At 39.4% G+C, this 17024-nt stretch overlaps 1 protein-coding gene across 8 annotated transcripts in view; it reads right to left on the minus strand.

Moving 5' to 3' along the window:
• Nucleotides 1–17024, minus strand: part of Cpeb3 (cytoplasmic polyadenylation element binding protein 3) — a 206331-nt gene that overhangs the window by 15260 nt on the left and 174047 nt on the right. For 7 of the 8 annotated variants that reach the window (XM_058581082.1, XM_058581084.1, XM_058581083.1 and 4 more), the window contains one exon: nt 9733–15451. The exons of the other annotated variant lie outside the window; for it this stretch is intronic. In XM_058581082.1, coding sequence (XP_058437065.1) covers nt 15224–15451 — 228 coding nt within the window. In that variant the 3' untranslated portion in view covers nt 9733–15223. Of the gene's footprint in view, nt 1–9732; nt 15452–17024 lie in introns of those variants that run through there. 8 annotated transcript variants of the gene reach the window in all.

Consider the following 17024-nt stretch of genomic DNA (forward strand, 5'->3'; position numbering starts at 1 on the left):
TGGGTTCAATCTTCAGCACCACGTATTAAATAAATGTGTTTAAAATGATTTAAAAAAAATAACACAGAACTCAATGTAAATCAGAATAAAAACTTTAGTTATGTCTATTAATAGAAAATGTTTGCTGTTCACACAAAGCAGTGTCAACAATCATCTCTAACAAGATAAAAATTACCTCCTGTTTCCAGAAAGGGTTTCTGTAAATCTCCGGTAATTTACATTCAAACCAAATTCTGTTGAATACAAGGGAAATAGGATCTCAGTCCCCACAGAGATGAGATTTAATCTCTATAAAAGCCACAAAGAGATCTTGTATTCAAATGGTACTAGAACAACTATCCTGAAACAGAGTCATCTGTGAAAAATTAGAATCCCAGGCCTACAAAACAGTTAGGTTTAATGTCTGGATTTATACTAAATGTATACTATAGGAACCACAGCTCAAAAAAAATAAAGGCAATTCTCGCATCAGAAAAAAAAAATTATTTAATACTGGGGATTGAACCCAGGGCACCTCTGTCACTGAGTTACATCCTAGTCCCTTTCATTTTTCTTTCTTTTTGGGAGGAGGGGAACTCAGGTACTCAACCACTGAGCCACACCCCCAGCCCTATTTTGTATTTTATTTAGAGTCAGGGTCTTACTGAGTTGCTTAGCACCTCACCATTGCTGAGGCAGACTTTGAACTTGTGATCCTCCAGAGCCACTGGGATTACAGGCATGTGCCACCGTGCCTGGCTCTTATTTTATAATTTTGAGACAGGATCTTGCTAAGTAGCTGAGGCCAGCTTTGATACTGCCTCAGTCTCCCAAGTCACTGATTACAAATGTGTACTTCCCCATCAGGCAAGTAGCAAAGATAAAACTTCCCTGTAGGGACAATTTCAGATAGGGTCCTATAGAATTTCCACAGCAGGAAAAGATACTCAGGTAAATTTAAACTTGTATACACATCATCTACTGGAGGAAGAGTTAGGAGATGCAAATAGAATAATTTGAAAGACCATAAAATGATTAAACATTACAAAAGATTGGTAGATTTGAAAAGGAACCTGCATATAAGAAATAGGTATGTAAATTAACACAGATAAAGAGAGTTTGTGAACTGGAATACTGATTTTAAAAAGTTACTTACAGTGTGATGCAGTGATGAACTGGTAGAAAATATGGAAGAGCAGGCAGGCAGAAATCATGGAAGATAGAAAAAGAAAATCCAATACACAATAATCCAATATTGGGAAATGAAGATATGGAAGAAGACATTTCGAGAAAGGATCTCAGTAAGTTTGAGGCTGACCTTGAACTTGTGATCCTCCTACCTCAGCCTCCCTATTTCCCAGAAGGGTATGTGCCTCTGTGCTTAGCAAGCTCAAGTTTTAACCTGATGACACTAACACCTGATGAAGCTGCAGGGTAACTGGAACTTTCATATTGCTGTTTGGAATACAGAACAATGTGTCCATCAGCTGACAAATGTTCAAACAGAACACGGAATGACCATAGAAAGGAATGAAGGATAAAAAAGAACTGAAGTACTGACATGCTATAATGTGGATGAATCTTAAAAACGTTTTGCTAAGTGAGAGAAGTCATAGAAGATAACAAATACTATATTATTTCATTCATAAAAAAATGTTCACAATAAAACTGGGTTCAGGGACACACACCTGTAATTCCAGTGAGTTGGGAGACCAAGACAGGAGGCCCCTATCTTAGCTTTTCTGCTGCTGTGACTAAAGGATCTGTCTAGAACAACTGTAGAAGAGGTAAAGTTTATTCGAGGGCTCACAGTTTCAGAGGCCTTAGTCCATAGAAGGCCAGCTCCATTCCTTGGGGCTCAAGGTGAAGGCAGAACATTATGGCGGGAGAGTGTGGCAGAGTATGATGATAAAGAAGTGGAGAGGGACTCCACTCTCCAGATACAAATATATACACCAAAGCCACACCCCAATTCCCACCTCCTCCAGCCACACCCTACCACTTTAGTTAATCCCATCCAAAATTAACTCACTGATTAAGCTAAGGCTATAACCCAATCGTTTCTCCTCCAAACTTTGCATTGTCTCACATATGAACTTTGTGGGGGTTACCACATCTAAACTGTAACAGATCCCAAGTTCAAGGCCAGCCTCAGCAACATAGGGAGACCCCCAGGATATTACTTGGTGGCAGAGCACCCCTGGGTTCAATCCCTAGTACTGCAAAAAAGAATATTAACAATTCTATGCCCCCAAATTTAATAACTTAGATGGAACAGACCAAATCCTTGATGCCTTATCACCATACACTGAAACACAAGAAGAAATAGATCATCTGAATAGGTGCATGTCTACTTGAAGAAACCATCGAAAATAACTCCAAACAGCACCAGACCCAGAGGATTTCACTGATGAATTCCACCAAGTGTGTGTGTGTGTGTGTGTGTTTTACAAGAGATCGAACCCAGGGGGTACCCTACAAGAAAGGAGAACTACAGATAAAATATATAGCTAATAAATGTAGGTACAAAAAGTCCTCAATAGCAAATTAAATTCAAAAATGTATAACAAGAATTATACACCATGACCGGGTATGCAAGCCTGGTTTAAATTAGAAAATTAATAAATGTAGTAGTGTACACCTATAATCCCAACAGCTTGAGAGGATCATAAGTTCAAGGTCAGCCTGAGCAACTTAGTGAGACTGTCTCAAAATAAAAAATAAAAGACTAGGGATGTGGCTCACGGGTTGAGTGTTCCTGGAGCAAAGGTAATTCAGTACAGAAAAGACAGTCTTTTCAACAAATGGTGCAGAGCTAGACATCTGCATGCAAAAAAAAAGAAAAAAAAAATTTAGTCACATACCTTGTACCTTTCACAAAACCTAACTCAAAATTGGTCACATGGGGCCAGGGATGTGGCTCAGCAGTAGAGCACTCACCTAGCATGTTCGAGATCCTGGGTTCAATCCTCAGCACCACATAAAAATAAATAAAATAAAGGTATTGTGTCCAGCTACAACTAAAAAAAATGTATATTAAAAAAATTTGTCACATGGGGCTGGGAATGTGGCTCAAGTGGTAGTGTACTGGCCTGGCATGCACGAGGCACTGGGTTCGATCCTCAGCACCACATAAAAATAAATAAAGATATTGTGTCCACCTAAAACAAAAAAATAAATATTAAAAAAAATTGGTCACAGACCTAAGTGTAAAACACAAAACTGTAACAATTCCAGAAAATAAACTAGAAGAAAATATAGATGACCTAGAGTTTAGTGAAGGCTTTTTAGATAAAACACCAAAGGCATCATCTTCAAGAAACTTGACAAGGGCTGGGGATGTGGCTCAAGCGGTAGCGCGCTCGCCTGGCATGTGTGCGGCCCGGGTTCGATCCTCAGCACCACATACAAAAACAAAGATGTTGTGTCCGCCGAAAACTAAAAAATAAACATAAAAAAAAAAATTTCTCTCTCTAAAAAAAAAAATGAAACTTGACAATAGGTGGGGCGCACCTGTACTCCCAGCTACTTAGGAGGCTGAGGCATGAAGAGTACAAATGGAAGGACAGCCTCAGCAATTTAGTTAGTGAGACCCTGTCTCAAAATAAAAAGAGCTGGGGATGTAGCTGAGTGGTAGAGCACTCTTGGGTTCAATCCCCAGAACCCCTCCCTCAAATTTAACAATAAGAAAACTAAACCTGATGTTAAAAATGGGCAAAAGATTTGAACAGACATCGAAGAAGATACACAGATGGCAAATAAGCATACGAAATGATGTCCTACATCATATGTTAAAAGAATTGCAAGTTGAAACAAGAAGATAACCACTAAACATCTCTTGAAATGGTGAAAATCCAAAACACTGACAATCTCAAATGCTGAAAAGGATATAGAGCAAGAGGAACTCATTGCCATTAGGAATGAAATTATAATATGCAGCCACTTTGGAAGAGAGTTGGGCAGTTTCTTACAAAGCTGGGCTGGGGATGTGGCTCAGTGAAAGTCCTGGATTCCGTGCCCAGCACATATATAAGCAATATATAATTGTACTACACAATTCAACAGTCGTGCTCATAGATCTTCATCCAAATGAAAACAATTTCCACACAGAAACCTGCACATGTATATTTACAGCAGCTTTATTCATGAATGCTCAAAACAGGAAGCAACCAGGATATACTTCAAATTGAAAAAAAAATCCATACCAATAATGGAATATTATTCAGTGATAAAAAGAGATGAGCTATGAAGCAAGGAAAAGACATGAGAACCCCTTAATGCAGATTGCTGGGTAAAAGGCCGAAAAATCTACCTACTATCTGATTCCAAATAGATGACATTTGGGAAAACAGGACTACAGACAGTAAAGAATCAGTGGTTGCCAGTGGTTCAGGGAACAGGGAGGGTATCACAAGCTGGAGCACATGCAGTTTTAGGGCTGTTAAATTTGTCTGGTACTAAAATGGTGGTTACCCAACATCATGTATTTGTCAAAACATAAAAAGGAGCCATGCACTGTGGTGCACATGTTTATAATCCCAGCGACTCAGGAGGCTGAGGCTGAGGCTGAGGCTGGAGAATCACAAGTTTGAAGTCAGCACAGCCACTTAGTGTAACCCTGTCTCAGAATAAAATAAAAGTGGCTGGGGTTGTAGCTTGATGGTAAAGCACCCCTAGTTTGATCCCCAGTACCACATATACACACATAAACCATGGGCTTTAGAATGGGTCAATGACAGAATTGCTCAATTACAACAAATGTAAGGGAAAGTGAGGGAGGGGTGTTGATAGGCTATATGGGAACTCTACTCTCTGATCAATTCTGTACTGAGTAATTTGAAATTGCTCTATAAAGTGGTTTAAAAATAGCCATGTTAAAAAGTCCAATTAGAAAAAAAAAGATATTTCACTGAAGAGGATATACAAATGGCAAATGTGCACATGAAGAAAGGTTCAACATTAGCCATTAGGGAGATCAAATTATAAGCACAACAGGACAATACTGGCTAAAATGAAAAGTAGTGGCAATACTAAAGGCTCAAGAAGATTTTGAGAAGTTGGATCACTCATACATTTTGGTGGATATGTAAGTGGTATACCTGCTCTATAAAAGTGGTTTGTAGTTTAAAAACAAAACATGGAGGCTGGGGATGTAGCTCAGAGGTAGAGCACTTGCCTAGCATTCATGAGACCCTGGGTTCAATCCTCAGTACCCAAAATAACAACAACAAAACTAAACAAGAAATCACCATATGACCCTTCAGTTGCATTTATCCCACAAAAAATGAAGACAACCTGTACATGAATTATTTACAGTAGCTTCATTTGTTAAAGCACAAAACTAGAAACTCTCCAAATATATAACTTTCAAGTTACGTAGACTGGTGTGTCCAGATCATAGACTACCACTTGGTAATTAAAATGGAATGAACTATTGATAAAACAGCCCAGATGAATCTGCAGAGACTGAAGGAGCAGTCCCCAGAAGTTATATAATTTATACATTCCCATTTATATAATATTCTTGAAATAATGTTATAGAAGTGGAGAACAAATTAGTGGGTGCCAGGGGCTGAGGGTGGCAGGAGCAGAGGGAAGTGGGTGTGACTATAACCGGGCAACGTGAGTGATTTTCCTGGAGATGGAAATATTCTGGGCCTTGAGTGTATCAATGTTAGCATTTTAGTTGTGATACTATTATATAGTTTTGCAAGATTCTAGGAGGAAACTGTGTAAAGAATATGTAGGATCTAAATTCTGATAATGTGAATTTATAGTTATTCCAGAATTAAAACAAATAGAATAATGTTAAAAAAAAAAAACAACCAGACTATATTGTGAATGTGAGGCCAGTAGGTATTAGATGTTAAACAAAACTTGTCAGGCAAATCAACACAGGCTCTCCTTCTGGGAGTGATGGGGATCCTGGCTCTGCAATCAACTTCAGAGATTAATGGATGGATTTGTTTTTGTACTTCATTCCTTTCCCCAAAAATGACTATATATTTTTTTCCCAAAAATTCCTCCTGAATGTTTAGGCTTAAGGAAGAGTAAAAGGGAGATGGGAGGAGGGGAAGATGAGGAGCAGGAATGTTGAGGTTTGGCTGTTGGGGAAGCCCACCAGTTTGGATGGGTAACTGGTAGCAATGACAGCCAGAAAGGAACTTTGGTTACTTATGAGTGTGAAAAGTGAATTTGACAGAGACTGCCTGGGGAAAAAAATTCCATTTAACCCAAGTACCAGCTCCTGCTCTTTGTTTTGAATACTCTATTGAAACTTATAGAAAATTAGATCAGTGTGCATCAATATATTTTCCCAAAATAAACACAACTGTATATCCAAAACCCAAATCACGAGTCAGCAGTATCAGCCACCTTGTGTTTACCCCCCCATCCATTTGTATACATGGCATCATATGAACTCTCTTGTGGCTCTTGGTGGGTGCAGTGCTGGGGATCAACCAAGGGCCTTACCTATGCTAAGCACATGCTGTGCTCCTGAGCTACATCCCAGCCCTCTCTGGCTTGGTTTGATCAACATTAATTGTGAGGTCTTTCTATAATATTGCATATACTCATTGATCTTCATTCTTGCTGTTTATAGCATTCCATTTGCAGATATAATTTATCCACTCTAATATTGCAGGGAATTTGGATAGCTTCCAGTTTGAGGCTATTTGAAAGGTAGTTCTGTGATTATTCTTGTATATGTCTCTTGAACATATTTTGTATTTCTGTAGGTCATATACCCATAAAACAAGCTGGATCTCAGTATGTACACATGGCCAACTCTTGTAGAAGTTTTCCAAAATGGCTGTGCACTTTACATTCTTATTGGTACTTATCTAAATCTTCCCTTACACATGGTATTTTTAGTCTTTTAAGTTTTCGTCATTATATAGTGGATGTGTGTTGGAATTGTGTTTTGGTTTTAATGATGGGTAACAACAGTGAGAGGGTCCTGTCTTTTGGAAAGAGAACAGGCACATAAGACAGCTCCTTGCTCCTCCTAGTGACTGAGACTTGCCAAAGGACTTTTTATTCCATTTACAGAAAGGCATTTGGTTTAGGCATGTAATGAAGGTGACAAGTCAAAATGTTCCCTTAAACAGTTTAACCCAAGCCACTCTAACCAAAGGTTTGACCAGTAAAACAGCAAAAAGGAACATGACTTGGACTGGCCAGACAGTGCCCAAATTCAGAGTTGCCTTCCCCTGATACCACTGTGTAACTGGAGAGAATAAGGACAGCTTTCAGTTATCTGTTCCATGAACAGGGATACTCCAGCCAGTTATCTGTGAGTATCCACTCAGACCCTCAGACTTGATAGGATTGTTTTAGACTGAAGACATTTGAAATTCTACAGATGCAAAAAGCAGCTTTTTCAGAGTTTTGTTTCTTCAGAGGCAAAAACTTCCAGGAGTGAGCCTGCCACACACATCCCCTCTCCGGGGAGTTTCACTGGCCAGAAAAGAAAATGGAGATCTCAGTCACCTGAATACACAAAATTACAAACTTTGCTGCCTCCTGTTTATCCTCCTAAGAACCATTTTTTTCCTGAAGAAACTTTTGTTTTGTTTATGGTACCAGGGCTTGAACTCAGGGACACTCAACCACTGAGCCACATCCCCAGCCCCTGATTTTTTATGTATTTTTATTTATTTATTTATTTTAGAGACAAGATTTTACTTAGCACCTTGCTTTTTTGCTGAGGCTGGTTTTGAATTCATGATTCTCCTGCCTCAGCCTCTGGAGCCACTGGGATTACAGGTGTGAGCCACCTCCCCAGCCTTCTCCCTCTTCTTCCTGATTTGGTTAGATACATAAACCCCTATCTCTAATTATCAAGAAATCCACTTTTTTTTTTGCACAATTCTGTAGTCATAATGGAAAAGTTAACATCATATCTTCTATTAATCTTTTAGTTAATTCACAAACCTCCAAACACATAACCTTAGTTGGTGGAGGAAAAGATTGTTCCCCCCAGCAATTGTTTGAACTTCAGTAGGACACATCAATTTGAGCCATTACTCCATCAATAACCTGTTTAGTTGAATTGTGCTAGTTAAGACACGGAGTGCTTATGTTAATATTATTTCACTGGAAAGCTATCTAAATACAGACAGTACCCAAATTCAGAATTGGGCACTAAGTCCCCGTTTTAAAGCTGAGTGTTCATGGGTGTTTACTGGTGATTCCTTTTCTGTGAAGCAGGTGCCTCAGACACAACCTCCAGTCTTCTCAACAAGTCAGGGCCTGTGCTACGCATCTCCACATCTCCTGCTCCGTTACCGATACCGGGTGTTTAGCATTTAGCAATGAATGATTCAAACCTAACACACAAGGAACATGAAGACTATACAGGCTAATTTTCACCCCTAGAAATAAGCTGCCCCTCCCAAAGTCACCTTCAGTGACCCACTCTTCCTGCCAGGAATGGGTCCTTCAGACCCACTCTGAAAATAGGATTCTATTTGTAGCTTTGATGTATTTTTTTTTAAAAAAAATCAGACTCAACAGGGGATGGAACATAACATGTCACTCCCTTTTGCGGGGAGGGTGGGCAGAAGGGATACAGAATTACAGTGGCTGTAAGAACCCTGGGTTCCCCATGAACCCTCGGGGCGCTGCTCTCTGCAGGTGGAAGCCTGTGCTGAATTAAGCAACCTCCGAAAAGGCGCGGAGGAGCGACTCTAGCTGGCGTGGGGTCTCCAAGTTGCCCTTCAGGCCAGGTGACCCAGAGGGGTGAGCTTACCTGCAGGGCTGCGGCGAGGAGCCAGCGGCCGCCACGACACGCCCGGGCCGCCTGGGAGGTGGGGAGGGAGCAGAGCGTGGGACGCGCACTGGGTACCCGCTGCAGGAAGGGGTGCAGTGCGTAGGATTGGGCCGGGGAAGGGTGAGAAGGAGCCCGAGACCCACCCGGGCCACCCCACGCGGACGCCCCCTCCGGCTATAACCCGGGCGGCGCGACTGGGGGCGGGGACGGGGCGGGGCGTCTGCGGCGCGGCAGGTGCCCGGCTCCGGGAACGGCCCGCAGAGGCCCGCGGGACAGGGAGGGTGCGGGGCGAGCCCAGGCGCCCAAGGAGTGGTTGTCACAGTCTGGGAATTTACAAATACCTGTGCCCAGACCCCTCCCTAACCCAACCGTGGGATGGGACGTGGCAGCAGCTGGTTCAGAAGGGTTCGTTTCCGCAGCCACCTGTTATCCATTTTCTTAAAGGCTCAGTACCTAGGAGAGAGCGCCCCAGCACGTTCGAAAGCGAGCAGGGATTTTTTTAAAAGATTAATTTTCTGGAAATAAATAAAAATCGGAGAGCCTGGTGCAATTGCCAAAAAAAAAAAAAAAAAAAGTGTCAATACTTACCTTTTCATTAAAATTTCTGATTTCAAAAATTGATTTCATGTGGCAAAGTGCTGGAAATTTAAAACCGGGATAGGACTGTAGCTCACGGGTAGTTTCGAATTTAACAAGCCGTGGGCTCAATCCCCAGCACGAGAGAGGAGAAAGAAAGATAGAGAAACAAAACAAAAACCCCAATTGCACCTCTAAAAACCTGGAATACATGTTCCCAAGAGTCTGTTTCAAATATACTTGTGTATTTTAAAAAATGAGTGTTATTTGCATAACATTTGCTGTACTGAATGTGCTGTAAAGGGATTTTTTTTTTAAGGCTAATCAAGAGAATTGGAATGTTCCCAGATACAAACCAAATACAACAATCTTATTCCTTGGCAAAGGATGACAAGTGTCAGTACTTCATACAACTAGATTTAATAAGTTGTTATTACAGAAAAAAAAGAAGTCCAAACTACAAAGTTTAAGCAGTTGTAAGCAATAGCTGCATTGAGCTCCATGTTTAGTCACAGTACTGTAGTTCCATACAAGCAATATTAGTCCAAGCCCCAAAGGCAGAAGCTGAGTAAGGGTTACTAGCAAAAAACAATCTAAGAGAACAGGTAATAAAAGATACAATACATTTAAAATTAGTTAGTTGAAAAACAAATACAGAGATCTTAGCTGTGAACACTCTAAAAGTTATGTCCATTATTTTGACAGCAAAAATACAAATACCTAATACTTTATACCCCAACAGAACTATATCCAGGAAAGAAAAAGAGAAGTTATCCTGTTTTTAGCACCCAAGTTTTCTACTTGTTGCAATTAACTTCATCATACAAATTTAAACATCCCTGAATCACAGATCCATTCTTGACCCATTTTGGGGTATAGAGTAAAGTCAACAGCATTAATTATAAAATACTCTGTGGTAAGATGGAACACTATTGCAGCTGAGATAGAGAAGTTTGGTTATAATAAAAGAAAAAAGAAAAAAAGAAATATTAGCTGTCATACCATACAAATTAGTGAAAAAGCAACAATCCATACAAATACTCCAGTTGTAACAAAAGATACTTTTTTCACTAATCTGTGACTAATCTTTCATTCAAACCTTGCAAGTAGAGATGTCACAATACTCAAATATTTAGGTAGGAGCTTTACCCAGTTAAATACCATTTTGTTGCTAATATAATAGATAAAATGAAAACTAGCAGATATTTGCTAATTGCATAAATGCAGTACATTCTGCATTAGCCCATGCCTCACTAACAAGCTATAAAACACAAGATATAGGCAGAAATCTAAGCATAATCTTTATACCACTAAACAAGAAGTTTTCCAATTTCTTTTCTTCTGTTCCTAATCGTTTATTTGTAGTTAATGTAAAATTCCAACCAGTAGTACCCAATTTGAGTTAAAATTTTACATCACAACTTGATCTAATCTATATATTATTTACAAAACTGAATACACAGAGCGTACCCAAGAGCCGACTCTGGACACACGTTTCTCCGAGTTATTGATTAACCTCCACTCCGTGGCCACGGAGCTGGAAGAGGCCACCAACGACTAGTAGAAACACACCATCCATCTAGAGCAAGTCATTGGATGTTCCGTTTACGCAACACCAGTTTTGCAGTTGTATTTTTTTGTTTTGCTTTTAGTTTTGCTTTAACTTTAGGTGCCATTGCAACGACGTGCTGTCTTAACAGCACAGCTTCCCGGTGAGGTGGGTGTTGGAAAAGCAGCAGCAGGAGGGCAGACAGATCATGCACGGGGTGACCCGGTGTGTGGCCACAATAAAGGGCAAAGGGGCACCATAACAGGAGCAGGCAGGGGTGTGAAGGAAGATGCGGACTGACACGCACAACGTCCACGTACAGTGGTGACGACTGAGTGTGCTTCCAGCCACCGTGTGTGGAGGGAAGAGACAGCACGGGCCAGGCCTGTGCTACACAGAAGGTGGCATTGCCTTAACAACCCCCCCTGACTCATAGACGTCATCACTGTAGATGTATGTAAAGGATTCCGGACAGAAAGGAACCGTCTCACACACGGACAGCAACTGGTGGCAGAATCTCACTCACACACACATACACACACTCAGGACACAGTGAAGAGTTAGAGGGAGAAAGCAATGAAACATTCTGTTGACCTAGCTAGGTTTTACACCCAGTGGGATTTCAGTAAGGGGTGACTTCATTTCAGGGCCACAGATTTGGCTGCACCTGGTGTTGTATAAATCCACTGTGACATCCCTAGAGACCTGTACTGTGACATCCCTAGTCTTACACTAAATCACTTTAATAAAGGAAAAGGCTTGTCAAAATTTCACATGTTCTGCTCATTCTGTCATTTTATTACCCAATTATCCATTACATTTTCCAATCACTTTACATAACCAACCATTTTCATCGTTGTCACACTATTGTAAACCACATCAGCAAGTTAATACATAAAGCTTTGCATTTCAAAAAACTAGACACTTTAGTAACAATATTACAAAGGTTTTAGCTTCAAAAATAACTGAAAATGAAAAAAATAAACTTTTAAAGAATTAGCATCATAAAATTAATTTATTCCAAGTAAAAATACAAAATAATATTATGACATTGACCAGATATGAAAGTCCCTCCCAGAAACAACTCTATTAATGATTGAGAAAGCACTCCTTAAAGAAAATACGAAATAAAATGAAAAATATGTAAATATGTTTAATTTTTTTCTTAGCAAAAAATCTTTCTAAAAATAACAATGAAAATTTGTCTCAGTACAAAGGCTACATTACTATTGAAAAAATACCAGCATGAAGAAAAGGTACATATTTGACAGTAGAAAAATGATTTCAGTGAATCACAATGTCTAAAGTTTGCAATGAAAATAAATCTGCAATAAAGATTTATGCCTTTTTTCTTTTCTTTTTTTTTCTATTTTTTATACAAACAGTACAAACAGTATTGCACATAACAACAAATAGTCGAGGTTAGGTTATAGCCTTCAAAAAATCGACTAGTTCAAGTGTCACATCAAGGAAAGGCCACAACAGGACCTGTGTTACCCAGGGGCTTCCCAGTCAAGTTGCAGGTCAGAACACCTCTGTGTTTTAAAAAATAATTTTTTTGAAGGACCCTCTCTTTTAATATAACATTAAGAACTTGGGGGCACATTTATTTACAAAACAAAAGGGAACATGTTAATAAACTAAAAAAGTTCTCTTTAAAAAAATACAAACAGAAGAACTCTTTCACAATCCTGGTCAGTCGTGCACAATCAACGCTTGATTATAAATATACAAATTAAGGGAAAGTAGTTTCCACCATCTATTCACAACTTTCAGCACCAAATGGAGTTTATTTTTGTAACCTAGTCTTTATAACAACGTGTTTTTTTCCTTCACTTTAGCTTTATGCTGTACAATCCTCCAGCTTTGTGTTTTTTTAATCTCAGTGTTATTTTAGTACATGAAAGAGGGGTGCTTCTTCAAAAAGTTTTGCTTCTTTCACATAATTAGGTAGATTTCTGTAGGTTAGATATGATCTTTAATATTATAGTTATAAAGCTCTAACTTCTTCATTTTCAAAAAACACAAATAAGCATGAAAAAAATAAAGTTACCCATCTGTTAAATCATTTTCTTGCAGAATTAAATTAATATATATTTTTCTGAATAAACTTACTTAGAAAATATCATTTTCTTTCCTATATTTCAAAATTGAGGTATTGCAAAAGATCATGTCAGTCAGAAAGCATGCCTTTTTCCTTAAAAACAAACAAACAAAAAAATCTTCAGCCAACTTTTGAAAACTGTCTAGAATACAAAAAGTAGTAGTGCATAACAAAATTTCTTGTACAGATGAAAAACCAAACCAAACCACAAACATAGAAAGAAACAAACGAACAAACAAAACCACACCTGGGCTGGAAAAAAGCAATTATTACCAAAAAGCCCAGGTCACCTCAATTGGGGAGGATTCTAATAAGCATTTTTAATCCAGTAAAAAACTATTTTGTTTTTCCTTTTTGAAAACAAACTATAGCTTGAGAGCCAGTAATTGCAACTAAACACTGGAGAAAAAAAACAAAAACAAGCAATACTAATTCAAGACAATACAAGGACATCACAGCACATAAAACAGCGACTTAAGTCTATTCTGCAGTGTCACATCCAGTCAGATTGTCCCCAGAATTCCAAAACAGGAAGAAGATTTAAAAAAAAGATTTACATAGTCTCGCGATCATTGTTTGTGTTTATATATTATTACTATCTGCAGCCCAAGAGTGAATGCTAAAAAAATGTCCACGGTAGTACTAGCAGGTCTTAATTCTATTCAAGCTTTACAGGATAAATCCAGGGAATTAAGTAGTTAATTTCTCACCCAGACAACCAACTCTGCCCAGGCCATCTTATTTTATACAGACATTTCTTTAGCATCACCATCACACAACTCTCTTAAAGATGTGCCTAGTTTGTCAATCTGACAACTTATCTCTAGATACTGTATATATTCTTAGTGTTTGTAAGCTAAGATGAGCTCTTTGGTTTTCTGGACAAGGTCTGAAGCTATGTAAAATGGTGCAAGCACTAGGAGATTGTAACTAAGAGCTCATGTGTTACTTAATAATATACCAGTTATGAACTGTCAAGTTCGTTAATGTCTGACACAGAGGCTTTAAACAGTTAAGTTTGATCACAGTTAGACATAATCACTTTACTATATAAAATAAATTGCACAATATATAACAGAGCACCGCAAAGTACTTCATCTACCATCCACAAATTTGCTTTAAGAATATCCTACACCTAGGTTTTATATTGGTTGTAATATAGGTCATTCTGTTATGGGCTCCTCCTATTCAGAAGCATTCCATTTATTGAGGCATGCCTTCCTCCGATCGATTACCAATTCTTTGAATGAAAAAAATCTTGTTTTAAAAAATGAGTATTTTATAGCTTATATAGATTCTTAATTTGTGCATTGTGGGAAGGTTTTTATACTAGACATTGGATATAAAATTTATTGCATGCAGCAACCTGATTAAGTAAACATGCAGTCAGAAGTAGTGACCTTCCATTGACGCTTTCTGAAGTCTATTCTGATCTTCTTTCGGCAGCTGACTCTCTATCCCTAAATCATAAGAGTGTGTTGTTGGGTTTTTGTTTTTGTTTTAATTGATACCTTAGCCTGAATAGAGTATTATGGTATTAATAATACCATTTTAATAGCAGCAAAAGCTATTGCAGCATAAATTTACATAACACTAAAAGATCTAACCAAAATCCTCAGCAAAACAAAAATCAAACATGAAGGGAAAATAAAGATCCAGCTTATGAGGTATTCTTACAAGTCAAAATACAGAGCAACTAAAGGCTTATTTTCATTAGGGTTATCCTTATTCTAAATGACCCCAACTAATGATTGCTGAATTGTGAAGGTTTTGCTACATCTGCCACCTACTCACGAGTATTACCTTTGGTAAGTCTTGTCCTAGGGGCAACTCTCTAAGTTTCTGAAAATAAGTGCATGCTCCAGTTTCAAAACAATCAAAACAACAACAAACAAAAGAATCACAGACGTCAACCTGATGGCGGCTGATGAGAATGGCAGTCTACGTACAGTCACGAGTGACAAATCAGGTGTAAGAAATTAAGGTACCAAGCAGACAAAGGTGTGAATCAAAGTGCAAATCAGTACCGTTATACACTCTGCAGTTTTGCATTATACTGGACACTGAGTTCAGTAATATGACTGTAAATAATAATAATAGTAATAAAAAGACCCATTTCTTCTTTAAAAATCGAGAACGAATGCACAGATTTCCAGAACGCTGTAAGCCCTGAGGCAGTGCCCTCTCTTTTCCCTCCTTGTTATCTACTCCAGTACTTGTGGCTGGGTCGGCCCTGGGCTCAGCTCCAGCGGAAGGGGACGTGACGAGGGCGGTCGCCTCCCTCCTTCACCAGCGGTTTGTGGAACTCCCGCCCAGCACGGGAATGTATGCTCGCCCAGCAGTATTCGCAGTAATACTGCAGACAGGTGACATTGGCACAGAAGAACGGGGCAAACTTCCCACCACAGCGTGTGCCCTGGCACTCATCACACATCTGATCATCCAGCACATATGGCTTCACTTCCACCTGGACCCAGAGAGGAGAGAGGGGAAAATGGGTTAGCAATGTTTTTCACATTTCTCCCTGTTGAGAGTTTAGAAGCGGCTTAATGATTTGCCACCACTTGGAACTCCACTAATAAGGACAGTAGCCAAGACGGTGGGCTTTGGAATCAGCTCCTTGGTGCACTAGCTGTGTGGGATTAGGCAAATTCTTGACCTCTCTGTGCTTCTGTTGGCTTTATCTGGATAACTGTAAAACAGGTGTAACATTTATACACACGTGATGTTGCAGTGTCTGCATCAGCGGTTGAAGACTGGCAGGCAGGGCATTATCTATTCAGGGTTCCAACTGAATAGACAGCTTGAAGCTTACTGTGTTGTTACTGGATGAGGATTTCTTTTTTGCACCAGGGATTGAACCCAGAGGCACCAAACCACTGAGCCATCTCCCCAGCCCTATTTATTTATTTATTTATTTATTTTGAGATAGGGTCTTACTAAGTTGCTGAGGCTGGCTTTGAACTTGCAATCCTCCTGCCTCAGCCTCCTGAGCCACTGGGATAATAGACCTGCACCCCTTACCCCCAGCTGGCCAAGAGTTTTGAGGGATCTAGTCAACAAAGTGTGTCATAATACCCATCATGACTGTCTCTAAGCCAGAGACACAGTGATGCCTTATTGATCAGCTTCCTGAGTGAGTAATGGATTCCTCATAAATTACTTTTCCCAGAGGCCATTTTCCCCTTCTGGTGCTTAAACATCTTGAATTTTGAATTTTTTGGTGAAAAGCTTACTAAAATATATTATCCATCCTGCCCCAGTCTATGCAGGAGACATTATGGATGTTCTTTGAAGTGTACCAGGTAATATAGTGCCATGGGTGATTTTCACTTTTGCTTTCATTCCCTTAGAATCTTGCTATCTGCTGTCATGTCCAATAACACCCTTCAAACCCCCTGTATAAGTTTGTGATTTCCAATCATTTTCATTAAGCTTACTAAAAGGGGCACACTAAATGCCAGTCAAATGACTCTTAAAAGCCCCAGAATAAAGGATGTGGGTTTTGGAGTGCTGCTGCACTCTCTGAGGCCTTTCCTGGACACTTTCTGAGGGCTAAGTGATGCTAGGTGTTGATCAGCCAAAGATGAGACACACACCATGACTCAAAATGATCCCAACCCAGATGTGCAAGGCTGCTACAGCAACCTGTCAGAAGGCAACAGCCAAGCTGACTCTGCAAATTTACATAAATTTAAGAGAACAACTACATTAAGAATACTCTTTAGGCTGTCCCACACTAAAAGAGGGTAATTATTTTGGCTCATGTGGATTTACTCACATGACTGGTATTTATGGATTGCTTATTCCTTGCCAGGCCCTATATTAAAACTGAAATGAAACACAGAAGATGACACAAGTTCCTCCCTGAAATAATTTATGGCCTAGGACAGTTTCTTCAAGTTTCAGAAGGACCCGACTCCCTTGGAGATCTTACGTGACACTGTTGAAGGGAGGCCATAATTCTTAGTAGAGATGTCCTAAACGTCCATACATAGTTTTTGCCATATTCCAATGCTACTTGGACCATTACCAGATAT

Source organism: Marmota monax, unplaced genomic scaffold, assembly GCF_021218885.2.
Source record: "Marmota monax isolate L192 unplaced genomic scaffold, Marmota_monax_Labrador192_F-V1.1 WCK01_AAM20220418_F8-fsc00004, whole genome shotgun sequence".
NCBI lineage: Eukaryota > Metazoa > Chordata > Mammalia > Rodentia > Sciuridae > Marmota > Marmota monax.